Source organism: Sinocyclocheilus anshuiensis, unplaced genomic scaffold (genome assembly GCF_001515605.1).
Source record: "Sinocyclocheilus anshuiensis isolate Anshui unplaced genomic scaffold, SAMN03320099.WGS_v1.1 scaffold457, whole genome shotgun sequence".
NCBI lineage: Eukaryota > Metazoa > Chordata > Actinopteri > Cypriniformes > Cyprinidae > Sinocyclocheilus > Sinocyclocheilus anshuiensis.
Genome location: NW_015537939.1, coordinates 715,214 through 742,731, shown reverse-complemented (window position 1 = coordinate 742,731; position 27,518 = coordinate 715,214). Strand labels below are relative to the sequence as shown.

At 37.8% G+C, this 27,518-nt stretch overlaps 1 protein-coding gene across 9 annotated transcripts in view; it reads right to left on the bottom strand.

Moving 5' to 3' along the window:
* Positions 1-3,362: 3,362 nt before the first annotated feature.
* The window catches only part of LOC107661424 (histone-lysine N-methyltransferase EHMT1-like), a 52,615-nt gene continuing 28,459 nt past the window's right edge, over positions 3,363-27,518 (bottom strand). For 2 of the 9 annotated variants that reach the window (XM_016451032.1, XM_016451017.1), the window contains exons 2-27: positions 19,758-19,845; positions 18,788-19,278; positions 18,453-18,615; positions 17,045-17,208; positions 16,652-16,813; positions 16,403-16,477; positions 16,139-16,256; positions 15,886-16,023; positions 15,155-15,300; positions 14,530-14,673; positions 14,125-14,351; positions 13,807-14,001; positions 13,613-13,695; positions 13,429-13,535; positions 13,089-13,211; positions 12,859-12,960; positions 12,054-12,158; positions 11,709-11,863; positions 9,058-9,225; positions 8,828-8,972; positions 8,573-8,650; positions 7,827-7,942; positions 7,326-7,412; positions 7,080-7,158; positions 5,841-6,016; positions 3,363-5,687 (exon numbers count right to left, since the gene is read on the bottom strand). In XM_016451032.1, the coding sequence (XP_016306518.1) occupies positions 5,504-5,687; positions 5,841-6,016; positions 7,080-7,158; positions 7,326-7,412; positions 7,827-7,942; positions 8,573-8,650; positions 8,828-8,972; positions 9,058-9,225; positions 11,709-11,863; positions 12,054-12,158; positions 12,859-12,960; positions 13,089-13,211; positions 13,429-13,535; positions 13,613-13,695; positions 13,807-14,001; positions 14,125-14,351; positions 14,530-14,673; positions 15,155-15,300; positions 15,886-16,023; positions 16,139-16,256; positions 16,403-16,477; positions 16,652-16,813; positions 17,045-17,208; positions 18,453-18,615; positions 18,788-19,278; positions 19,758-19,845 (3,819 nt within the window). In that variant the 3' untranslated portion in view covers positions 3,363-5,503. Of the gene's footprint in view, positions 5,688-5,840; positions 6,017-7,079; positions 7,159-7,325; positions 7,413-7,826; positions 7,943-8,572; positions 8,651-8,827; positions 8,973-9,057; positions 9,226-11,708; positions 11,864-12,053; positions 12,159-12,858; positions 12,961-13,088; positions 13,212-13,428; positions 13,536-13,612; positions 13,696-13,806; positions 14,002-14,124; positions 14,352-14,529; positions 14,674-15,154; positions 15,301-15,885; positions 16,024-16,138; positions 16,257-16,402; positions 16,478-16,651; positions 16,814-17,044; positions 17,209-18,452; positions 18,616-18,787; positions 19,279-19,757; positions 19,846-20,105; positions 20,192-21,106; positions 21,282-21,301; positions 21,359-23,217; positions 23,276-26,075; positions 26,144-27,518 lie in introns of those variants that run through there. The other 7 variants (XM_016451047.1, XM_016451024.1, XM_016451055.1 and 4 more) reach the window with 7 other exon arrangements.

Below are 27,518 nucleotides of genomic sequence, written 5' to 3'. Positions count from 1 at the left end.
ATTTTCATAGTTTTGAAGGTTAAGGGGAAAAATGAATAAGACATATTCAAGATAAGCAAATTTGATATTAATCACAACTACAGGGTCACATTTTGAAATATGCTCCTTGTATCAGTTTCAAATCATGTTGTATCATACATCATTATGCAATAAGACATATATTTATATTATTATTATATATTAGATACACTATTTTTTGGTGTTGTTTTTATATTTAGCTAATTGTATTGAAACCTTTTTAAGTTTAGTTTTAAATCTTAATTAAAACATTACAGTTAGAATTACAATGAATTAAAACCTTAAATTAGCTGATCTTTATATTTGGTCTCCACATAGGCAAAACGTGACTCCACCCAGGGCATCTCCACCTCTCCAAAGAAGGAAAGATTCTTGAAAGAAAAGTATCCAGCATGTCCAGATGTGACGCTCAAGGCATTACGGTCAGTAAGTGTGAAGGATTTTCTGTGTGCATGCAGCCAGTCCAAACCCAGAGGCACAAAATCTCATGACAGACTCCAGGCTGTTGAGCTAATCTCTGGATGTGCGGCATACCAGAGCTCCATCCTACAACACCCTAGGGTACTGCAGTGGAAAGGATTCAAGACATGCACACACACGCTGCCAAGTGTTAGATACTGTACAAGGGAAATCAGTTTTCAATCGCAGGACTGTTCTTGGATCTCTGTATCTTTCAAGAATATTTTCTTGTTGACATGATAACATCAGCATTGTGATTTTCTCCTTTTTACAAAAATTATTTGGACACTTAATCCATATTTTACGGTAACACTTTAGTATAGGAACCAGTTCTCACTTTTAAACTTTTGCTTATTAGCATGTCTATTAACATATTTGCTATTTATTAGTACTTATAAAGCACATATTCTGCATGACCATATTCCACATCTCTAATTCTACCCAACACCTGAACTTAACAACTACCTTATATATATATATATATATATATATATATATATACACACACACACACACCAAAGTTATGCTCACCACAGTTGCATGTATTTGATCAAAATAGAGTAAAAACATTAATATTGTGAAATATTATATACCAATTTAAATGTTTTAAAATGCAATTTCTTCTTTTGATGACAAAGCTTAATTTTTAAGCAGCCATTACTCCAGTCTTCAGTGTCACATGATCCTTCAGAAATCATGCTGATTTGATTCTTATGAAACATTTTTTTTTATGATTAACAACGTTGAAAACAGTTGTGCTGCTTAATATTTTTGTGGACACCGCAATACACTACCTTTCAAATGTTTGAGGTAAATAAGATTTGGGGGAGGATTTGAATTTATTCAGCAAGGATACATTAAATTGATCAAAAGTGACAGTAAAGACTTTTTTTAATTTTACAAAAGAATTTCATTTCAAATAAATCTTGTTAATTGACAGTTTTATTCTATAAAAAAAAAACATAAAAAAAAAAATCAGTTCCCACAAAAATATTGAGCAGCAAAAACCTTTTTGAACATTAAAAATAGTAATTACTATTAATAATTAAACTAGTAATAAGCAATAATAATTGAGCATCAATTTAGCATATTACAATTAAATAAATTAAAAGCAATTTACAGTACAAATGAATAAAAATGTTAGTCCTAAAAAAACTTTTTTTCTTATTACATGAGGTTCAGTATTTCATCTTGCATAATTCAGTTCATTCCGGATATGTTTAAGTGTCCAAATACTTTTTAAGGCCAGTAGTTTACATATATTTCTCCTGTTGAACCTTTATGCCCCCTAGTGGCTAATAGAATGAATAAAAAATGATCAATTGTAATTTTGTGTGTAAAGCACTCACTATTGACCTTTAACAGCATTGAGCTTTAAATTTACAGCAGACCATGATAAAGTAGTTAATAACCCTCAGTGTGGGTTACATTTCAAATGACTTTCATTCCCTGCTGCTCACCTCTCCTTCCATGGTGCTACCTGCTCTTGACACATTTCATGGGTGCTGATGATATCGGTGTTCCTCAGGTCTCTGGGCCTCACCAGCTCTACCACGGTGTCATATTTGCTACATTCTGCAGTGTTCTGGTCATCTCCGGCTGCTTGGCTCTCTTTGCTGGATAGTTCTGTAAAAGCGGCTCTTCTGTTCCTCTGATTGTCAGGTGGCTCAGAAGACTGAGCCCAGGAACTGAACTCTGTGCCCAGAGTTAACATCCGCCATGTTCCAAGTGTGGCCAATCGGGCGGCTTTATTTTTTTTAAATGAGAGATGATAAACAGACTGACTCAAAGAAATCATACACATTACAGGGAAATTAAAGGAGTGAGACAAGTGCATGCTTGGTATAGGGCCAATTTTAAAGGACTTGTATTGGACCTGTATTGTACATTCCATTTTTAGGCTATATAATTCTTACAAATGTAATAATTCTTACAAAATTAATGTTTAGGATCTATAAGCATTTCTTAATAAATCTTATTACCACGATGAAAATAAATAAACATATAGATAAATAAACAAATAAATATTTAAATATAACTTATTATTTATAATAAGTTGCTGTTTGTATTTATACATTGATTTAAATACAAAAATGTATTTTTTCATTGTATGCAGTAATTCTTTAGTAATAAAAAATAAATTATTGTTATTAATAACATTGAGAAAAATAGGAATGAAAAAAAAAGGCATGTTCCTTATTATTGTTATCAAAGTAAATATCACTAAGCAAAAAATCTTTTTTGTTGTTGTTTTTAGAATTTGGGGTGAAATTTATGCAAGCCTGTTTCGCCACAGGATGAAAATTAGCACATTTCAGACTTTTCTTCTCATAATTATGAGGTTATATCTCAATTCAGAAAGTTTATCCTCAGAATTGAGACTATAAATGCAGAATAATTGAGAGATAGAAAGTCACAATTACTTTTTTAATTGTTTATCCTTTTTGTGAGATGCAAACCAAGAATTAAGAGAAAATAGCCAGAATAGAATTTGAAATTTTGAGGTGTAAACTCTAATATTGTGGGATGTAAACTCTGAATTGCAAGTAAAAAAAGTCAGAATTGTGATAAAAAAGGTTGGAATTACCTTTTTTATTTATTCTGTTATCCCGTTGCGGAAACAAGCTTCCATAGTAATGCAACATGGACATGTTTTTGTGAGATTCGCCCACAAAAAGACATTCGGTCTCAGCTCATCATTTAATGTCACTAAACCTAAATGCCACTAAAGCAAGTTATTTACATCATCATCTATCATTAAAATAAGTGAAGAGTTCACTGTGATAGAGATGAATAACAATCCACAACCCAGTTAATGACACAGCAACCTCGAAAGACAAACCCAAAGAAAATCCTACCATAGATAACAGTGGATTTTCTCTCCTTCCAGTCCGAGTTACGCCGTGCTGATCTCATCATGGCCCAGTCTACTTGTTAACCTTGTGCAGCTCTAGGAATTTTCACGATCCGGTTTCTCAGCCGTAACGCAGTGTATCCACAATGCGTGATCCTCATAACCGTGCTGACCGCTGTAAGAGTGAGACATACTCAGGTTTTAAAGTTTGCAGCTGTGGAATGCGGAAAGGCGCATGTTTCCTGTCTCATTAGTTAAAAGCCTTTATCGCCAAGTCAGAGGGCCTCAATCATCAGCTCACAGTTCATTAGATCAATTACAACCAAGTAACTCAAGTAATCAGGAAGAGAGTAATCAAAGTTTATAAAACTAAAAAAAAAAAAAAAACACTTTTTGATAAATAATCAAAAGGCTTCCTGCTTTGCATCACAAAACTCCTTTGGTCTCATTTGTGGCCACATGGGTTTAAAGTGTAAAAAAAAAAAAAAAAGTGACTTATCTGCTTCCTCAAAAAAGTGTTATGGGATGATGTTCATGTCAGATTTGCATCGTACTTGATGTTATTTTTGCATAATAGTGACAGAGATGTTTCTCTTTTATTAGTAGTAAATTTATTGAAAATGAAAAACACAACCAGTAAGATTGTGCATCATGTTTCACTGTCCAGAAATATGTTACAGTTTTCTTCCACCCACCCCCTCAGTTTGCAGTGTTTTGTATCTCTATGTCTGGATTTGCACAAAGGACATGACTACACTATCAACACTTAAAAAGACTGTAATAGTTTCACCATCAACATGAACTTATGGAACAAAATTGATACAGGCTATCTATGTCAAACTACAGTTAGAAAAAACAGAGGCCAATTTAAAAATACAAATGAAAAAAAAAAATGAAACACTTGCTTCTTCATCGTTTTTTACAACGTGTATTCACTTAGTGAGTAATAAAAAAATAAACATAACAAAAACCTTTTTCAGCACCATTTGCGTTTTCCTACACCCGACCCGCATTTCATTCCACCAGAGCGAAACGTTCCAGTCCTATTCCTAGAGCACGGGTCTCAAAAGCATGCTAATAGGTTCCATCATTGTGACCGAAAGTACATACAGAAATATTTTACAGTTTTCATTTGCATTGATGGGGGTGCAAGTAATATGCATTTAACAACCGCCGTGTCTATCCAGGCCTGTAACATGCAGGAAATAACCCATAGGGCTTGTTTTTAGACTCGTCCAGGGTTAATTGGCACTTCCAGTGGCGATTCGCCATTAAAACGCATTTATACTCAAGAACTGGGCTGAATATATAGGCCAAAAATGTCCTGTTCAGAGGCCTTTTCATGATTTTGGTAGCACTGACATGACGTCCTGCGTCTGTGAACCAATCAGAGGACGCGCGCGACGGGCGCTAACGTCCAATGACTGCTAGCCTACAGCTCATCCCAAGTTAATACAGCCCACTGAAGGACTCCGAAAGGGCTAGTGGGAAAGAAAAAACAAAAGAGGTTGGTCTTTGAATACCTTTACATCATTTTCTGCATATTCCGTGAATGTACAAAAACTAAAATCAGAAGAAAAGTAAAACAAACAGATGCATAAATGAACATTATTTGAAACTCATTTTGGATTTGGGAATCGATCGTTCAGTTTTTGCTGACCTTGACTGGTAAAGTAAAACTTCGAAGAATACAGTTCATAAAAGATGACAAGAAATGAAGAAGAAGAAAAGAAGATCGAGTCGGGCAGGAGAACACATTGTGCGACAAGAATTAGGTAGTTTTCAAAGGAAGCCTGTTGCAAAATCCATTAATTTCCATTAAAAGAGAAAAAAAACTCCACTTTGAGCTCTTTTGATGACGTCAAACAAGATTGTGGTCCAAAGGGGCTGCCTGACAATAAAAATTCTATACAAAATGTGCATACCGAACACCTGAAAAACCAGTCCAGTTGTGCACCTCTCACCTTCAAGACTTTAAACCCCTGAACTGCTTCAACCAATCAGGCTTTCAGACCACCAGAGCTAAACATGGCACTGTGGGTGTAGCATCAAGTGGCCCGGGTTGGTAACCGGAGCTGATTAGAGATGGCAGAGGTGTGCCTGTGCTGGTGATGGGAGGTGACAGGCTGGTAGAAGTAGGAGAACCGGATGTTTTATGCTAGAAAGATGGGCTTAGCTGGGGCTGGATGGGGTGGACGAGCTAGTATCGGGCAGGGCGCTGGGCTGCTGGTCTCCTGGAGTACTGTCTGCCTGTCTCTGGGCGATGGTGGCGGCTGAGTGCTTGCATTTGGATGAGCCACACTGGCAGCTGAACAGCTTCCCTTTTACGTCCCAGAAGTGACGACCATAATCAAACCTGAGAAAGGGAGAGAAATTCAAATTTTCTGTTCTAATAAAAAATAAATGAGCACCAACGAATGCTTTTGTGAAGTGCATGATGGGAAACTAACATATGGAGTCAATCTAAATTGAGAATTAGCAAGTAAATGGATAATAATGTGAATCAGACCCAAGTTCGTCTCCGGCACTGATGTTCTTGCAGGCGAAGAACGCGATGCGAGGAAATCTGAGGTCCTGGTGAGAGGTGAACACTCGACAGGGGAACAGATTCGGCTCACAGTGATGGTTTATGAAGCGGCTGATGTTGCCGTAGAAACGTGCATCAACGCAGTACATATCACCCACCTGCAACAGCAGCGACAGAAAATAAACTGAGGAGTTTGTAGAGTGATGTCAGACTGAAGAGAATGGGAAGTGAGATTTATTCAGCAGTGCTCAACAATAAAAATGTAAAGAAAAACAATGATATATAATATTTTTGGTAAAATTGGTATGAAAAAAACCCCCATAATATTGTGAAATATTATTACAATTTAAAATAACTCTTTTCTGTTTCAATATATCATAAATTGTCATTTATTCCTGTAATGGTAAAGCTGAATTTTTAGCAGCCAGTCTCCAGTGTTACATGATCAGTCAGAAATCATTCTAATATGCTGATTTGGTGCTCAAATAACATTTCTTACGTTTTTTTAGGATTCTTTAATGAACAGAAAGTTTATTTGAAACAGCATGTATTTGAAATAATTAAAAAATAAAGTCCCTTTTCATCAATTTAATGCATCCATTTGGAATTTAAGTAATTAATATCAATGTCATTTAATAATAAGTATTAATATTATTATATATAATCTATCTATCTATCTATCACATATATACGTATAATACACACTACCTGGTACAGTACCAGTCAAAAGTTTTTGAACATTAAGATTCTTAATGTTTTTTTTAATAATTATCTTCTGCTCAACAAGCCTGCATTTATTTGATCCAAAATACAGCAAAAGCAGTGATATTGTGAAATGTTTTTACTATTTAAAATAACTGCTTTCTATTTGAATATATCTTAAAATGTCATTTATTCCTGTGATCAAAGCTAAATTTTCAGCATCATTACTCCAGTCTTCAGTGTCACGTGATCCTTCAGAAATCAGAATAAGCACTGCAGCCCAGATTTTATGCCAAGAGTCCAACATCTGTCTTTGCAAGACTATTGAAGGTCTAAAATACTATTACCAAAAGTATCATGGTACAGCCAAATAAATCATTATTCTGTGCTGACAAGGGTCATCTAAAGGATATATATAGGTGAAATTTGCTTGCGGGCATGCAGATAATCCACTACTGACAGGAGCAGGCAGGAGAGGTAATGTGATTTTGAAGGGGAGTCATCCTAAAATGGCGATACCTTACTGTCCAGACTAAAAAGATAGGAGTCATTCTCTCTGACATCTGCTTCGGTGTCAGAGATGATCTCACCCACGTATCTGTTGGAAGGAAATGAGACATTAGGGTACAAACACACTAAGCACACAAACATATCCATACATACACACCTAAACAAACATCTGCACAGACACACACACAGTTAGACTGAAACAGGAAGATATAACACAGGCCTCAATGACCTTTAGAAACATCATAAGAAACTCACTCGCAAACAAACGTTCCTTGCGGGATATCCTGTAACGTCTTGACACCCCATCCCATCATCTGCGTCCTGAACAACTGCAGTCTTATCCTAAGAAATAATTTAAGATACCACTCAATCCAGATCATATACAGTACTACAATAGAATCACCCTGCCTGTTCTCTAGATAAGGAGTTTACAAACTGAAATCTATATCTCCAGGGAGCTGCAAAGGTACACCAAAATATGAATAGGAAAAAAAATTTTTTAAGGGATGACAAACTTTAAATACACAAGAATGAAAATCATGAGATTAACTGCAGTTATTTTATTGACATCTCGTTTTTAATGAAAAAATAAAATCTACATAAATCAGCATATTTAGGAAAAAACAAAGAAAAACCTATAAAAAAGAAAAGCCGACACACTGATGTCACATTTGAATACATGTGTTAATATTGTTTAATTTGACAGCTGTTGAAAAGGGGGTTTAATCATCCAGAATGTATGTGGAAGTGAGGTACCTCAGTCCGTTCTGTACCACACGGTTTTTGCAGGTTCTCCAGCAGGAGCAGGCATGGTTGCACTCAAATATAAGAGGTGGCTCCTCATTGCAGAACTCAGGCAGCAGACGGCTCTCCTGACACCACAAACACAAAGCATTTGAACTCTAATACTAAAAAGCACATTGCAACAAAATTTAAAAATCTTTTTTTTTTAAAAGTCAGTATTGCTCTGCATTCATAAATTGCCACCATGATGCTGGATTATTTTGAGTGGTTTTCATGGCATTGTTATGCAGTTTCTAGTGTGTTCTGGGTGGTTTCTACATAGCTACTTACTGGCCTAAAACAAAAAAGTCTTTATGATGTTATTGTTCATAGATAATGCTCAGGTTGCCTATTATTTTTGTTTTATTGCTTAGACAAAGATATTAATATTATGGTAAGGTGGTTTAATACTTAAAATACAATTAACAAACACCTACCTCTAAGTGTGGGCTTTAGTAATAGTGATATTTGATTTAGCAACACTAATAATTTTGCCTAGACCATCTCACACGGTCTTGTATTTAGCTAGTTCCACCTCTAGGTGGAGATATTTGCCAAATCAAATGATATTAACAACAGGTTAGAGCTAGTAATTTATGTGTGAGCTAGTAAAAAACTGTGCTTCAGAATTACCAAAATATTCAGAATTTACACATATAACATCCCTAACAGCTTAGTTATTAGATTCTAAGGATGGAAGTGCTCAGAAATTGACTTACTTTATCATACCAGCAGCGCAGGCTGAGTTGGCCACACATGCAGCTAGCTGAGGAGCAATCGTCTTTACAGACGCAGTACTGTGGAATGAAATAACACCGTTATACATCTTCTTCCTTAGTTTAGAGGAATATATTACTCATTTAAAGTTTTGTCTTAGCTAACCAGCCAACTCATATTTGTCTACATTTCTAAAACAATTAATCAATGAGATTTGAAAAGTGTTACAATAAAAAAAAATACTTCCGCTTGTTTACCTGCAAGTGGGTGATATTTTTGTCAATGTTCATCGGGGATGTCACACAGCTATCAGGGACATATTTGTAGTTGTCAGGACAGGGTTCGCTATCCACTGCATTCACACACGGGATGGGGACTTTCTCGTAGCCTCTGGCGATGTCCCTAAACACGATTACACAGTAATTTATAGACTAATTTAGGTCTTAGTTCTGGTGTAGACAGTGAGATATGAATTAAGTGGATCTACCTCTTGAGAAGCTTCTCTACTGGGCCAGTCTGGTTGCTGTTAGCTTCTCTCTGCTTTGTGCTGGCTTGAAGGGCGTTCCAAACCTTCGAGTTCTGGCTGCAGCAATCCATGGGCGTCTCTCCCTCTTTGTTCTTGAGGTTTATGTCAGCACCACGCAACAGAAACAAGCTACAAAAGAGGCATTCTTGAAGGTTAGGACAAACAAAATGAAAATAACTATTTTTATTATTATTACTACTACTTAGGGGTGAGCGATATGATCACAAAATGAGTAATTTTATTTTACGGTAACGATATATAGCACAATATAGTATCAATTATTTTTTATCAAAAAAAAGTTTAAAAAAAAAATAATTCTAGTCACCATTGTCAATATCACAAAACACTAATAACTAGTCTAAATTAAAAAAGAAAAAAAAAACTCAAGCTCAGTGAAGACAAAACAGTGATTAAATAAGAATAAGAAACTTATTACAAGCAATAGGACAAAAAAGCTACAGTAGAATAATAAATGCTACAAACATTGATTATATAAAGTAATCAAATGTATAAAAACACTGCATATTCTATCCATACTGACACACCTAAACAAACATCTGCACAGCCACACACACAGTTAGACTGAAACAGGAAGATATAACGCAGGCCTCAATCACCTGTAGAAACATCATAAAGCTCAAAAGGGTTCTAAATAAGAAACTCACTCGCAAACAAACGTTCCTTGCGGGATATCCTGTAACGTCTTGACACCCCATCCCATCATCTGCGTCCTGAACAACTGCAGTCTTATCCTAAGAAATAATTTAAGATACCACTCAATCCAGATCATATACAGTACTACAATAGAATTAATATATGAAGTATATATGAATACTACAGGGTTGGGTCAGACTGATTTTTAAACTATTTTGCATTATTTTTGGAGTGCACATTTCCTGTTTAAAATATAAAAAAATTGTAGTCAAATATTCCAGAATTTTTAGTAAAATAAACTTCAAACTTATTACAAGCAATAGGACAAAAAAGCTACAGTAGAATAATAAATGCTACAAACATTGATTATATAAAGTAATCAAATGTATAAAAACACTGCATATTCTTTACTGTGTAGATTAAATACAAATTTCTTCTTATTAAAGTTACAAGTGACTTAGTCAAAAGTACTGAAAGATTTTATCTCTCTTGTTGTTTGATTAACATGAATGACAGACAGACAAACAGAGCTGCCCGGATCTAATATACTGTTACACGTTTTCTTTCTCAGCTGTTCGCTTTCACTTAAGAGGGTTAAGTTCACCCAAAAATGAAATGTTAAAGAAAGCGCAAATAAAGCACGTGCATTCATAATAAAATGTGCTTCACACGGCTCCAGGGGGTGAATAAAGGCCTTCTGTAGTGAATCCATGCGTTTTTTTGTAAGAAAAATATCCATATTTCAAACGTAATAAACACTTTTCTATCACTTCCGCCATCTGTCATACGTGGAAGCAGTTCCGGCAGATGACGTAGGACGTCGACGTTGCGTGATAAGTGACGAACGCGGAGAGAGAACAAAACAAAAGTACAAACTGAGGATTTGTAAAGAAAAATGTCGGATATAAGCCAAGAGGAGACTTTGCTAAAGTAAGAAAACTTTGCTTCTTTTGCTCCTGTAAACAAACTCGTGAGACTAGCATATCTCAGAGGCTACGTCATCTGCCGGAACAGCTTCCGTGTACGACAGTCAGCAGAAGTGAGAGAAACGCGTTTATTACATTTGAAATATGGATATTTTTCTTACATAAACGCATGGAATCGCTACAGTAGGCCTTTATTCATGCCCCGGAGCCGTGTGAGGCACGTTTTGTTATGGATGCGCACGCTTTATTTACCGTGTTTTGGACTGTTAAAGACAAACACCCACCCACTGCAATAATAACGCTTGGAATAGCCAGGACAATTTTTTATATAACTCCAATTGGATTTGTCTGAAAGAAGAAAGTCATATACACCTAGGATGACTCGAGGGTGAGTAAAACACAGGCTAATTTTCATTTTTGGGTGAACTAACCCTTTAAGAACTAAATTACCATTTAATGTGCCCACCCCTACTACTATAACTACTAAAACAACAACAACAACAACAACAACATGTAAACTATACTATTTTCCAAAAATAGTATACACATTTTAGACACATTTTCATCCTCACTTTAAAGGTTTTGTTTTGATTCAGAGGTGGACCTGAAACAAACCAACTAAGGAAAAAAAACATATTTGTAATCCATCATCTCCTGTTGCAATATTACATTCAGGACTCCAACCAATCACTATAACTGCCTGCCAACGGATCAATAATAAAATTCGTCCAGGAAATGATGAGAGCAAGTCTTTATTGCTAGCGTCCAGCTCCAATAAATCTACACGACATTGATCCAGTCTCCAATAAAAAATGCAGCTTTAAGCTGATTAGGATCTACACAAGCACCTGATTAGACTGCAGTACATCGGATATGCATGTAATCCTGCAGTACAGTTATCTTCTAGGAGGATGCTCAGACGTCTCTAAGTTGTAAATAAGCCTAGCTCACTCACTACAGACCTGTAAGACTGAAAAGAAGTTTCCCAATCAATCAGTTTGGATCGATAAAACCTAGTGGAGGTTTACTCACTTCACACAGTCGAGCCGGCTCTCCCGTGATGCAATGTGCAACGGCGAGTCTCCGTGGATGTTGATGGCTTTGAGATCACACTTGGCATCCAACAGGATCTCAGCTATCTCCACACAGCCAGAGAATGCTGCCCAGTGCAGACAGATATTTTCCTCCTAGAATCAAAGTTGACTTTATTAACTTTGATTGTAATAGATCAAATACACTGCATTTTCAACAGTCTTCGTCATCTAAACCTATGTAAAAATTAGGACAGAAAGTAGACTACAAAATATTCTAAAACTGCAGATGTAATTTTGATATATTAAATTGCAGTTTCCAGAATACAAAACACAGCACACAGACCTTGTCTCGGATGTTGATATCAGCCCCTTTGGAGAGCAAGAGTTTTACTTGGTCTACATGTTTGTACTCCGTGGCCCAAATCATGGCTGTCCAACCTCCATCATCCTGGAACAAGAAATACAACTACATGTCAATCTTTTTGACTCCAATGGCTCCTATTGTCCACAACAATATTGAAAGCACCATTAGTACCATTTACTCACAATTTCTATGCAATGAAATACTATAACAGTGAAGTTTGGAATAACTTGAACGATGTATATGGATTACAAAAATGCCCATGGCGTTTTAAGAGTTTATTAATTTGCATGGCTTTTCCAGGTCTAGAAACCATATTTATAAAAAATAATTAAAAAATGCAAATTAAATGCAAATCATCAAATAAAATCTTGAGGCCCTTTAGTTGAGAACTACTGGTATATACCTTCATTAAATCAATCATTAAATAATAATAATAATAATTATAAAGCTTTAAGGTTATGATAAAACCTTTTAAATGGAAAAGTTATTTTGTTGTGGTTATTAAAAGCCAAAGAAAAATGCAATAAGGTATTTTCTACTGTAGAATTTTTAAATGACCAAAAAGAAAAAAAAATCTACACAAATTAAAAAAATTGGGAGTGCATCATTAACATGCCTTGTAACATTTGAGAAACATTTGAGGACTATTGGTGTAGTTGTTTTGTGAAATTCCTGAGATATGTTTGGCAGAGTCTAATGACTCAAATGGTGGAAATCCCCAAAAACACCATCTCACATTCTCAAAATATTTTTACAAATGTTAACTGTAACAGAAGGTCGAAACCTGGCAGTTAATATCTACAATTCCTGTAGACAGCAAATGTTGTACAATGCCGAAATGCCCAGTCTTAGCAGCAAGATGGAGACATGTTGAACCCTCAACATCCTGAAAAGAAAAGGAAACAGGATGTGATCAGTCTTCAAACACAGCGAATGTTCATCAAAAAGCATTTGATTACAGAATGTTGTACTAAACAGACTGGCTTATCAACCCTCTTGCTCGTGGCTGCTGACCTTGTGAGAGACAATGGCTCCAGCTCTCAGAAGATAGCGCACTGTGTCAAGATTATCGTTCTCACAGGCCTCCATTAGGGGCGTCCGCTGGTCCTCATCACACATGTCAAGGTTTGCGCCAGCCTGAGGAATAAGATCGTTGATTTTAATGACAACAAAGTCACTGAGGTTAAACTAGCCGTGACACATCTTGATAAGTCACAATAGTATATGCAAATGAGATCTGAGAATTATTACAGAGTTCTCTTTTGTGTTTCAAAGAAGAAATAAAGTCATACAGGTTGATGAATTTTGATGAAAATGGTGAAGTTAATACTAGTTCACTAGCATTTGCCCTCACCTGGACCAGCATATGGCAGATTTCCTGATGACCTGCTTCAGCTGCTACATGGAGCGGTGTGCGTTTGTTTTGGCTCTCCATTTGAAAGTTAGGGTCTATCCCATCCACTGAGAATGAGAAAGGAGGTTTCCAGCACAGAGCAGACAACCATGAATAAGACAACAACCTTATTCCTCTCTCTTACCCAACATCAGTAGGACCTTCTGCAGCTCTCCTTGTTTGGCAGAAATATACAGCTGTTTTGGGTGAAATCGAAGCTTTTTGGGTCTTGGAGAAAAAATAAAGAGTTGATAATGTTCATAAAGAGCTCATAATGATTGAACCCCATGTTAGTATGGATAATATGGCTAAATCAAAGGCCATAATTGGTTTCCTTACTTCTCTGCATCTAGAGCCAGCAGGACACTTTCCAGAGTTTCTTTAGGTGGTCCTGGTGGAAGTCCGTTTCCAAATTCAGCTCCAACAGGCCCAGTTTTCGAGTCCAAAGGGGACACAGATGTGTCCTGTGACTGTGTAGGTCTGGGTAAGGTGCTATCTGCTTTGCCCTCTCCAAGAACAGAGAGCCGAGTGGACCTTTAATGACCAACAAAACAATTACAATCCAAAAGTTGGAGAAACAAACAAAACAAAAATCCTACAAGAATGCTGATCCAGAATGTCCTACATAGGTACATAAATTAAACAGCTTGCACATACCCTCCAGTGGTAGTGTCCGCTTTGCCCTCTGAGGTGCTAGGCGTGCAGGGGCCGTGGGTGAGAGGCACAGTAGACGTCGTATCAGCCTTGGCAATGGTGACCTCTTTCGCCTTGCTGACCTCCTCTCCGCAGTGTGGACAAAAGCTCTGACCGTTGAGCACCGAGGCACAGGCTCGATGAAACCGGTGGGAGATGTTCACCTCTGGCTGACACTCCATGAAGACACCCTACACAATGGCCACATGAAATACCTTTGAGTGTTTTGCTCAAATGTGGCTGAAGTAAAAACTCTGGAGCTTTTTCAGACACATGCACTCAGTCAAGAATTTCTTGGCCATTGGCTTGTCATGCTGAAACCCAATCAAAGACCTAAAAACGTTCGCTTGGGTAAAGCCAAAGACTCACGGCTCTGCAAAAGAAGCCACAGCCTGGGCAGCACTGATGTTTGACCATGCCCGTGCGATGGTCCTCACACAGAACCAGCAGTTGGACAGAGTTTGAAGGCCTCATCATCTCGTGCTTCAGCACTGCACTCTGACAACGGCTCAGCTACCCCCGGAACAACAGGGAACCAATTAGAATAGAGTTCAGAACCTCGACTTTTAAAAAGAGTAAAAAAACGTGTATTGTAGCATGAAATAAGACATTACAGAAAAAGATGCCAAGTATTCAGCGGTTAGATGAATCCTAGGACCTTAAGTACTGAACCGAATTATTCACCTCATTTCATTTCAAAAATTGGTACCCATATTCAGATTGTATATAGCAGGTGTTCTTAACTCCTTCAAGGTCCAGTTTTCTGCAGAGTTTAGCTCAAACCACAATCAAACACACTTGAACAAGCCAATAAAAATCTTCAGGATTACTAGAAAGGCAGGTTAGCTGGATCAGAAAGTGAGGACCTCGAGATCTCAAAGCCGTCAAGGGCCAGAGTTGAGTACCCATGGTATATAGCGAGATAATGTATTCCTGAAAATGCAATCACTGTCACCATGACTGCTCTACATATTCACAAGGGCAACCATCTCACCTGACCGTCAATGCTCTCAGTCGCCATACACTTCCTGTCCGCAAGCGTCAGAATCTCTCGGCTCTTGGGCATCTCCATTCGACAGCTGCAAAGGGGCAGTTCCTGCACCATGTCAGCGTCTGTGCTCTCCACTGACCCTGAAACAGCTGAGAAACACCATCTGTAAGACTCTAATAATCATGAAAGAGCTGAAAGACCATCATTTTGGAAACCAATGGCAGGAAATCAAAGTTACTTCATAATTAGATGTATATCGATGATAAACATTGCACAGATAGCACACACTGCTTCAGGATTACTCTTCAATAGACACATGACCACCAGGGGGCACAATATCAGCTGAGTCTTGATGACTCATTTTATCCAAGATGGAGGCCACCACAAAGGCCTTGCAGTAATCAAGCTCTGAACTTTCCACAAATGCGTCTTTCAAGATGCTGAGCTCGAAACCAATCAAATGGAATAGTCTGACACAAATTTGATTTGTAAGCAGATAAAGAAGCCAATTTCAACTAGCAAAAACTCGACTTCATTTAAAGAAATTAACAAATTGCAGCTTGAAAAGAAGACAAATTTATATAGTATTTAACAAGAAACAGACTCCACTTTGCATTTCCTCATAGTCAAAAAGCAAACCATTGCATCATTCAATGCTTTCCCAAGTTAAATAGCAAAATATTCTTATAATAATAATAATTCTCTAACCAATATGCCAAGGGATTTAATTTCACCTGTACTCTGAGATGACCGTAAGGCTTCCTGTGCCGCCAGGTTGAGGGAGTCTAGTGGGACTTCTTTATACTCTTTCCTGTTGTCGGAAGGGGCTGATGGAGAGCTCTGGCTCTCAGAATGAGACTGGGACTCCATTCCTGGAGTTATGATGGAACAGACATAATGAGATTTGTAAATGAAACTCATTAACAGCCGAGTTGTTGCCCTACAGCAGATATTTGAGAAAAGCATGGATTTTAACATTTACTGTACCTGAAAGTCCTTCTGTTTTTGCTTTCGATTTCCTCTTGCGTTTCCTTGATGGTCGGAGCCAGGCGTGGTCCCCCTTGACTTTCTTTTTCCATTTCTTTTTCAAACTGGACTCCGAACTCTGAGGAGGACAGAAGTAACTTACAGTCCACAAACTGAAACAAAGCGTTATCTCAGGAACCTCAAATCAAGCATTTTATCCAAATGACTCTAGGTTATACACTGTGTTTTCTGATACTCGATGTTAGAGAATGTTTGGGGACTCACCAAGTCTGATTCATCCCCTTCCTCTTCACCTTCGCCCTCCGGTGACTCCTCAGATTCCTGTTCTTCTTCAAGAGGCTTTTGAATGAAAAATGACAAATAAACAGGGGAATGTAATGTGTAGACTTTACTCTACTTGTTCACAGATTCAGTGAACAAGCTGTTTGGCCCCCAAAAATCCAGGAAATAACTGACAAGAATGGATGAGACCATTTTTCCATTGGCTCATGAGTTTTGTTGCTCATTTCCCACCTGAGAAACTGAAGCTATCTTGGGTCCCTCCTGAGAGGCTTTGCCTCCATCCTCTCTGACCAGCTCCTCATCCTCCTCCGTGTCTTCTCCTTCCTCTGACTCTTCTTCATCAGACTCATTCTCCATTCTCTCGCCATTCACATGCACGGATTCCTTTGACAGCTGTGAAGCCAAGGAATAAAAAGGCTGGCATTAGATGTCAACGTTCACATGCCTTGGCTTGAAGAAGTACAGAAAAATTTTACCAATTAGCAATGCAAAACTATTAAGATAAGGTTACTTACGGTCACAACTCAGTCTAAGCAACTACTCAAAGATTATTTTCACCACACAACATAAAACATTACAGTTTTTTCACTCTTTAGGTGTGAATCTGGAGGGCCGATCTCTGACCTGAGGGTTGGGTGGAGACTGGGACATACGCTGAAACATCTCCAGAACTGTGCGTTGTTTCAAGACTTTATTTTTCTTCTTGGGCACAAGACTGTAAGTTCCCATCTTTCTTTTCTTCTTCCTTGACACGGCTGCTACTGAGGGAGAGACAGGTCTGGGTTCAACTGTCAATGCATAAAGAGAGAATTCTGGTATACAGGCCTGTTTTCAAGCACTTGATTCTTTGTAAAAGCAATGTGATCATTTTTATGAAAAACTGTAAAACATACTGTAGGTCAAATTATCTGCATTTCAGTTTGAACTTGAACTTGCACATAATGTCAATATAATTGATGAACTTGTTGCTGCCAATTTGGCCATCAAACGTTCTTCAACAAACACAATGTGTAAGCTAATTACAATTTTACCAGACATTTCCATTTGTCCACTATTTTCAGTCAAAAATAAAAGTTGAGACAGTTGCTGAGTTAAGTTTACAAAGATATTTTGTAAATGTAATATATAATCTGGCAGTGCCTAAAATACATTTATACAGTGGTGCCAAAATTATTAAAACACCTCACAGATCTGAAAATATTGAGCTTTTTTGCCTCCAAAACATGATTTAATTTCATAATGTTCATGAAACATGCAGATGGTTGCTCTGAGCACAAATATTAGATGAAGTGAGTCGTACTGTTTTTATCCACTTTTAACTTTAATATTTGGTATGTCCACCTTCTGCAGCAATACCAGCAGCACATCTCTCTGGCATAGTGTCAATATATTTCCTGAGAACTTCAACACTAATGTTATCCCATGCCTTCTGCAACTCAAGCCAAAGAGTAGAGTAAAGCCTCGATGGGGTTGAGGTCCGGACTTTGAGGGGGCCAGTCCATCATTTTCAATGTTCCAGCAGATTCCTTCTGTCGCAGGTAGTTCTGGCAATAGTTTGTTTATGGGTATTGTAATGGCCAATTCAACAAAAACAACTGAAGCTTCTTAAATATGCCAAGTGTTCTAATAATTTTGGCCACCACTGTATACTGCATACTTAATTTAAAAATGTAATACTTAATTGTATTACACTAAAACAAACAGTATACAATTTTATAACACTAAAACAAACAGTATGAATAACACATCGACTTGCTAAAGATTAAATTAATTAATATTAAATTATAATATTAAGTGATTTAAAAATAATTTGTGGAAATGAGCACAATGAAGTATCCAACAACCAGTATAAATCAATCCAGTATAGATAAATAAATAAAAAACTTTAATAACAATATATTGTTATTACAGATACAGAATACAGATATATATATAGATATATGTAAATATAATGTAAATGGAATACCACATCAAAACAGCTTTAGAGCAATCAGTTTTGTTGGACGCAAATAAAGGTAATACAGTTTATAACCTGTTTGTGGCTTGGCTGGTGTGGTGTTCAGTATAGATGTGGCATCAGTTTGGCTTTGAGGTAGCTGACTCTGGATTGGAGATGGCTGAGGCTGCACTGTCTCTGGTTTGCCCAGACTGTCATCTTTCACCACGACTGGCTCCTTATTTTCCCTATTCAAAAGCTGAAGGAGGAACAGAAATGCGATTATATGTATCCATGACCATGATTCATGAGCAGACCTAAAAAAAAAGACCAAAACACGGCATTGTGGGATGTTCAGTGTTGAATGCACTGACGTCATGACTAGTGCAGCTGATGTAGAAGAATGTTTCACTGCGGTAGATCCTCATTACCTTTAGTGACTGGTTTGAGGCCGGCCTTGACATAGTTTTGCGTGCGCGATGTATCGTTGGTGGAGGTGTATTCGATACTATGCCGTTTTTAGTCTCTGTGTCCGCTCGTCTCTCTATTGGGCTCGGTCCTGGGCTTGCAGTACTGTTTGAAGAACCCTGGTCAGGGGGTCGCAATGTAGAAGCTGAAGTTGGCGAGCTTTTAGTCCCATGCCCCAATGTGGAACCCCCTACGGGGGACCAGTTAGTCCTATGTGGGGCTGACACTGTGTCTTCCTGCTGTTTGCTTAGAATATATCCATTACTGCCCACTGTAGAGCCATGGGGCGGCTCAGTCTCTGACAGTCCATTCTCCATGGTTGAGGATCGGGCTGGTGACCCTGCAGAGAGGTTCCGTTCAGTTCTCTTTGTGTCCGTGTTTTCATAGGTCCCATTCAGCTCATTGGCCTCTTTGAGAGGGTTGGCTTGCCCGTTCGAGTGATCTTCATCTCCTCCTATAAGAAAAATAACAGAAAAAGTTAAGGGATTGTTTCAGGTTCAAAGCAACTTGGCACAACATATCATTAAAAATAAAGCAAAAAATTGTGCTTAGAGTAAAATGGAAGTAACCAGTGCTAGAGACCAGAAGGCCAATATTTTTAAAGCTAATGTGTTTTGTTAAACATTTAATTAATAAATGAATACTTCTGGAGAAAAAAAAATATATATAATAGTTCTCCAAATCATCCTTGTTTATGTGGGACACCTGGTCTAGGTATAATATTTCAAATTTTGCACCAAAAAATAAATAAAATAGAATGTAAAAATGAATTAAATTTAATTTTGCAATAAACAAAAAAAAATTAACTCACTAAACACTAAAGAACAAATCAATATGTGTTAAGACGTGGCTATCAAGAGTGAAACGAGTCAAAATGTTGCCATCAACATTATATCATAAATGCTCATGTATCAAAATAAATTCAGTATTTACCCTCGTCTTGATCACTGCGAGACTCTTTTGTCCCCTCGGACTTCATGGTTTCCCTCTTGCCTGAATTCCCATTGGCCAAACTGGAGGGCTGAAAACAAACAAACAGTTGAATTACTGGGTTTCCATAACATATGTAATACTGTGTAAAATGCAAACTATGGAGTATCAAAGCAGTAACCAATAATACGTCTCTTAAAGAGAGGGGAGAGAGTTCATAAAGCCAACTGATGAAACTTTACAATGTCCAAGTCAGGCTGATGGCAGGAATAACCTGTCTAAAACAATTAAAGCGGTAATGAGAATGAAAGCGGATCAAATTAGAGTTTGGATCGAAATTAAATGACCCACTGTTTCTAAAAATAGCAGATAATCATTATGGCCACTGGCAACAAAACACAAACACTGGCGAGTACGAAAAAAAAAAAACATGGAGACACCCCTTGGGAATGTGAGAGGCTTATCCCAAAGGTTCGGTCTAAACAACATCTGAATAACAAGGGCTTTGATTGGCTGGGCTTTGAGCCGTCAATCACTCCTGAGTCAAAGTAATATTTTCAAGAGATTCAATATCTCCCAATGCTTTAAGCCACGACTGGTTTCAACAAAAACCTTTCTACGGGTTTATTACACCTAAAAACTCCATCCAATAATCAAAATGACCAGGCCCAATAATATCATAACATTTGCAACAACAACAACAACAACATGAGAAAATTAACAGGAAGAGCAAACACAGTGGACAATGAGGCCGAGCATGCACTTGCTCTTTCATTTTTTATGTTCTGTTCGAATTGGTCACTTTCGTTCTTGGCTACTGGTCCACTGGAAGTAGACAGCCTGATCCAAAGCCTGGCAAAGCCCATGTGGAACATCTCTCCTGCTATTGTAAGTGAAACAAAACAAACCACTGGCAAGTTGTGGCAACAAATCCATGTTTCAGTAAGTAGATTCAAATCTCCCTGCAAAAACAAAGACAAATTTGGGACTTCATGGAAAATCTTCTCTAAAGGTGCATCGAGAATCCAAAAAACTGCCCTTGATGGATACAATAAAATATAAAAAAAAATGTGCCAACATCATTATGCTGGTACCATCAGATACGCCACATCCTTGAGATCTAACGAAATCACAAAAAAAAACACAACTCTAGAAAGTGTCCGATGTCCAGGGGTCTCGTTCCTAAAGACAACGTACATCTACAGGACTCCCATACAGTCGGACAGAGCAGATCAAGCTCACTTAGGCCTAGGAAGTCACCTGAGATCATGCGTAATCCTTTGAGCTACTACTCAACTTACTACCACATCCCAAATAGCCTGGAGAAACCTGCAATAACGTCAGGTGATCACCTGCATCAAGGATTCCAGCTTCACTCAATTCGCTTGTCATTGAAGAAACATGTTTAAAATAAACCCTTGATAGGGAAGAAACATCAATGCATGAGGTGATGAGATAGACTTGTTGATTTTTTTTTTGTCTGGAAGCAAAGACAGACGTCCTCAAACCATGCAACTGAAGTGGTGCATCCAGTCTCACTCACATACCAGCCTCCAACTACTGGAGTGAATCTCTGCAGCCAGGCTCAGAAAGGAAGAGGTAGGTCACAGGGTGCAGTAATTACAAGCAAATCCAAGCTTTCTCCCACCGTCTGTCCCCTCCCCCACCCCAGCCCCGATCCCCAGACCTCATCTGATTGGTAGACACACCGACTGCCTTCCGTTGCACAGCCAGAAAATGTCTGCTGCTCATTCGTTGGAGCTGCTCTTGCAACAAAGGAGGTTGTGTGGCTTTCTGTTCCTCTCTCTCACCACAAGGGGAGCCACTTCATAATAAGAGTCCCCCCATTCCCTGCCCAAACCAGGCAAGATCTGCCCCACTGACACTACAAAGACCCCATCACACCTTATCAAATCAGTCCAACAGATTGTGGGTAACTCTGAGGTTTGCTATGGTGGGATCATTCTGTTTTACCAGCATTCAGCTGCATCTCTGATCTACTCATACCTTGGTTATTACAAAACGTCTTTCGTCTGAGTGCAACAACAACTAAGCAAATCCTTGATCTAGAGCTGTGTTTCCCAACCATTTTGTCCTCTGTGCCTCAACTGCCCCATCAATAATGCTCAAGTACCCCTCCATTCACAAATTTATTCATGAATGAAATCCAGATTAACAAGTCATTTGCACTCTTTGTATAGTGGCACGCAATTAGCACCAAAGCTCAATTTATACAAACAAAACACACTGTCATTAGTAGAAACGTTAATGAGAAGAAGAGTAAAGAAATCTGCTACTGTCTGAAGTCTATATATATGACAGTCTACGAATGCTTTACTACTAAATTACATTGCTTTGTTTAATAAGTAACAATGTATTAACCAGAAGATTTTATCATATTATTAAAATCAATTGACAGTCCTAACATTTCTATTTGAAGTCATAATGTTTGTTTAATAGGTTTAATACAGCAAAATCTTTCAGGTGTCCCATTGAACCTGATTAAGTACCCTTGGTTTGGATCACTGGTTTAAATTTCTTCAAAAATTAGTTCAGAGCATTGTTTACCTTATCTTAGAAAAACATTCATAAAGCAAAGAGAGAACAACTGAAGAGACATTCTTGGCACATGAGAAAAAGGGTCTCCGGAAAAGAAATAGTTGCACAAAATAACTCACATGTTAGCTTACAAAGATAAATGGTTTCAAATATCCAACAACAGTATATAAGAGTCCATAATACATGGACTGACACAGTGTTGTCTAGTGGGCCTCAATGGTAAACTAATAACAACAGACTAGCCAATTAGCTAGGTTGACTAGAGTATCCCATTTTGTCTTATTTTCTTAGCTTCCATATTTAATTAGCCTGCTATTCCTTAGCTATTAGAGAGTTTGTATGGTAAAAGTTCTCTCATGGAAAACTGCTATCAGAATAGAGTGATTAATATGACCTCTCACTCAATCTCCCTCTGTCATTTTATGACATAGCACTTCGTTTTATTATTGGACAACTGGGAGAAATGCATTCAGCCACAAACACAAAGAGTGTGCACTAGCTTTAAATGTTAAAGGGAACTTACGGGAACACAAAGTTCCTTACTGCTTCGAAAACTAAAACCAGTCTAGACTTTGGCAGTTCAGAGGCCTAAGTGCAAGAATATGAACAAATGCAAATCTGCAGCTGATTTCAAGAATCTGGCACCATCACCATGTTGCACAAGGCCACAGATGCTCTGACCCAATAACCACAGCTAGTATATCCATATCTATTGGCATTTCTAGCATGCATAGCCGTTTTCAGTCCTACAATTCACAGTTTCAAAAGGAAGAACAATTTGGCACAGGCATATTAGAAATGATCAACAACCAATAAAGCTGCATTTCCCATCATTTTCCATTCACAGAACCTCCCAAAATCATGTCAACCTCTTTTATGCCACCAATATACTGTAAACCATCACCTTGAGCATTGCCTCCAGTGATCTTTTCATCGCCAAGACATTTTCCAAGCAAACCAGCTGAAATGGATCCTAGATATCAGCTCCCACATTCCTCTCATTGATAGAAAAGCATTTGACTGCGATTATCCAGTTGTTTCCCTGGATCTCCCCCTACAGGCCAAAGAGGGAAAATGCTCAGTAGAGGAAAGAGGAGGGAAGGGCCTTATGCTCCATTCCACCATGTTGTAACCACAGTGTTTACTGATACGACGAGCCAGACAGGGAATGTTTTCGACGGAATATGGGGTACTGGATTGCGATTTGGCTTGACTGGGGATAGCAGACCAACACATTTAGAGTTTATATAGAGATATAATATAAGAATGAGAACTGAATCTATATCAAATAACTCCATTTTATGCTGCTTAATATTATACACATATAAGACTATACTGGGCTTCGTTAAAAAAATTTATTCATAGCCATTATCTGGATATCACTCCATGATGTAATTTTCTCATAAATAAATATCTGCTACAATACAGAAGACTAAATCAGCTTACCATCTTATTAAAGCTGGGTGGGATATAGTTTTTCCTCTAATGACCTATTTTGGTGTCTATGGAGAGTGCAAATGCAGCATTACTTTTCAACTCTCCACCAATAAACAGGTTTTTCCACATGCATACGATCAGCTTCTCAGGTATCTGCTAAGAATTAATCAGCCACCCGGTGGGATTTTTAAGACTTGACTTCATTAACCTGAGCTGTGGATTCTGAAGTAAACGGTGACTGGGGTTTGTATCATGCCGTTTGGCGGCAGAGATCAAAGTGCAAACAACCAAACCCCATAAGGATTTTGTTGACCTCACCTTCCTAATAGTTTCAACACACACCGCAAGCCATGAGCGCAATGTCTCAGAGGACGTATGAAATATGAGAGTGCTAAAAATGATTCACACCTTCATTTCAGTTTAATATCCAATTACGTGTGCAACCAAAAGTCGGAGCTGAAGGAATCGTATGGTGTGTCAGCTGCGGCTGTGACTCATGCATGAATGGCAATCAATGAAGACACCAAAATATAAGCCAAGGCAGAGGGCAATGTGACAAATCCATTCAAAAGCAATAAATACGCTAAACAAGGGCTGAAACCATTTGACAATACAAAACGATTACACCATACATCAAAAAACGAAGCCAAAATGCATATAGCATGAAACTCGACACAACTTTGTCCCACTGTTTGGTCAATTCACATTTGGAGGAATAAAAACACGGGGAAATAAGAAGATCAGGAAAAAAAACAACAGGCCTCATTTTTTAGGTCTTGCAGCAAAGACTAACCACTAAACTGTGTCATCAGTCTTGTCACAGAACCTGTTTCTCGTTAAAGCCTCTCTGCAACTGGACGGTTTCAAATAGTTCTCTCAGGAAACATACAAAAAGCATGTTTTCAGATTTACTGTAGTCTAGTCTCCTCACATTGGCAGCCTAGGATCTCTCAACAGGCCTGGGCCTGCAAAATTTTTCTTCCTCAACAATATGTCTATGTTTGGAAATAGCATATTACCAACCACACCACTCTTACCATTTCTGCAGTACATGGTACGCATACTGCGATTCAATTATTTACAATATTTGGCAAAAAGAAGAAATACAACAGAGCACACAATAAGAAATACTGTATCCCACAATGCAATGCCTCTACAATTGACTTGCCATTTTCAACATCGATATTTGATCTGCCAAAAATGTAAACATATTTTTCAGACAAATTCAGATTTAAATTGCAAAGTAACCATATTTATTTTTTAAAACTGTACGGCACTAGTTTCATTAAAAATGTGTGTGAAATCTGACAATGTTGCCAACTAAAGTGTTTATAGTTGTATAATGTCTACGGTTTCCAATGCTATTTAAAGTCGGCATGAGGCAGAAGCTGTGATCGTCTTTCTGTGATGGGTAACCAAGTAAAACAGCTTCTCGAATGAGAAAAAAAAAAATGTAGGACAGGACTTGATTTTGCCCATTTAGGATTGTTTGGATTGTTCACATCATTGAACCATTGCAATACGTCATTGGAGAACAGATATCACTATGAAGGCAATTTTTGATTAAAGATGGCACAAGAATTAAAAAAAATAATAATAATGTGCACAGATAAATCATTTATAATACAAAAAAAGAATCGAAAAACTTAGATTTCACAGTGGCTTAATTCAAGAAAAAAAAAACAGTGCGCAGAACGTTTTGGGATGCTTGCTAGGTCTCCACTCTTTAAAGGCATCTAAAATTCTCAGGATCCAGATCAATGAAGACGTCAAAACAGGCAGAACGAGCAAAATACAAACTAAAGAAAGGTCCAGGACGTCAAAACAGATGATAAAACTGAACCACCACTTGCTTGCTGCACAGTATTCAGAAACCACTCCTCTTCCTTTGCTTTATATTTCTCTAAAGATTTGTGCCAACAGAAGCAGCAACCATCTGACCACAGATGATATTAATCCCCAGGATTTTTTTTCAAGACTTCAAACGTTGACTCAGACCTCTGTGAAGGAAGGAAAAGCCACTGTTGAAGGCTTCAAGCTCAAACGGATTTTGACACTGCATGCTCTTGTTTCAGCTGAGAGGGCCGTTGACTACAGCACTGGCTGAAAGCTTAAGAGGGAGACTGGGTGCCATATTTCAGTCATTTCTCAGAGCCTTCCTCTCCTCTGAACATCAATGGACTGAAAGTGAATGGTGAGATGAGTAAGTGATGACAAAACACAAGGAATCAAGATGACGAGTCTCAAATTATGAAAATTAAGAACCAGCATGATGAAGAACCCAAGCACTTAATCACTGAAGGTGTTCCTCCATTGGTTTCATACCTGCTTTCACAACGATGGCCTCCATTGAGGGAGAAAGAGCTTCGAGCTGACTGCTTCTCTTTTCTTTTCTCCTCCCGCATGCAAGCATTCAACCGGCTTGTTGATCATGTGACCTAGAGGCTCCCTCTATCGGTCGAGCTAGCTAAAGCTCACACTGAGCATGCTCAGTCAGTTCAAATTTCAAATTTTTTTTCTCCTGAGAGCAGGGCAACAACGAATTCAGGCAGCCATTTCATTGCTGGAAAGGAGCAGGAAAGGTATGGTGAAGCTACAGAAACATGAAGCTCTGCTGTCTACCACAGGAACCAGAAGCAAGACTGTGTTATCCCTAATCTGCTGTCGTCTCTCAAGAGGTCTTATTCTCTTCAAAGTACCTTAGTAGGGCACAGATGTCACAAGAGACACAAGGCCCAGAGAAACCAGTGGCAAAAACATTACTTAGTGTGTCTGAAAACAAGCTGCTTGGTACATTTGTATATTGGTCAGATGCAGAATTCAACATGCTTCATATGGGTTGGTGGTCCAGTATGTAAATGCTAGCTTAGGCTAACGAAAAACAATGAAGATTGGTTGTAGTCTTTATGAATCAGCTTCAATTTCTCTCTATCCAAAACTGAAATCATGTATATTAAACCAGGGTCGTGTACTGGAGGCCATGAAGGTAAACTGACTCCATCAAAAGAGCATATTTCACAGATACAGTTTCAACAGTACAATCGGGATATATTTCAACCGAATATTTAGTAATCATGAGGAAACAGACTAGCTTAAGGCAAATCCATTAAAAATGTGGTTATTTCAGTTCATTCTTTCCAATTAAAAAGTTATTTAAATATCCAATTAAATAAAAAACAGGTTTTAAGCCCATTTTATGAGCTTTTTGCTCTGGGATTTTTAGTAAATATGTGTATTTACAATCATACAGTCATTTCAAGGAAAACAAACCAACAATTAATAACTCATCCAGCCCTACACTTTTTTTTGTCTAATCAAACACTGTACAATAAGAATGCCCCTCCCCCTAAACCACCTAAAAAGTGATGTCAAGTATAAATCTTGATTCACTGCTAAGGCTATTGGCTTTAAAAAAAAAATATTTAAAAAAAAGGTGACCAGCCCTTTGATTTTTCCCACCCAAACTCCTTGTTTAAATGGTATACACTACCGTTCAAAAGTTTGGGGTCGGTAATTTTATTTTTTGCAAGTCTGCATTTATTTGATCATAAATACAGTAAAAAAAGGTTTTCTGTGTCACTTTATTTTAAAATGTAACTCATTCCTGTGATGGCAAAGCTGTATTTTCAGCATCATTACTCCAGTCCTCAGTGTCACATGATCCTTCAGAATTATTTTTAAAGGGGTCATATGATGTTGCTAAAGAGAACATTATTTTGTGTATTTGGTGTAATGAAATGTTTATGCGGTTTAAGGTAAAAAAAAAAA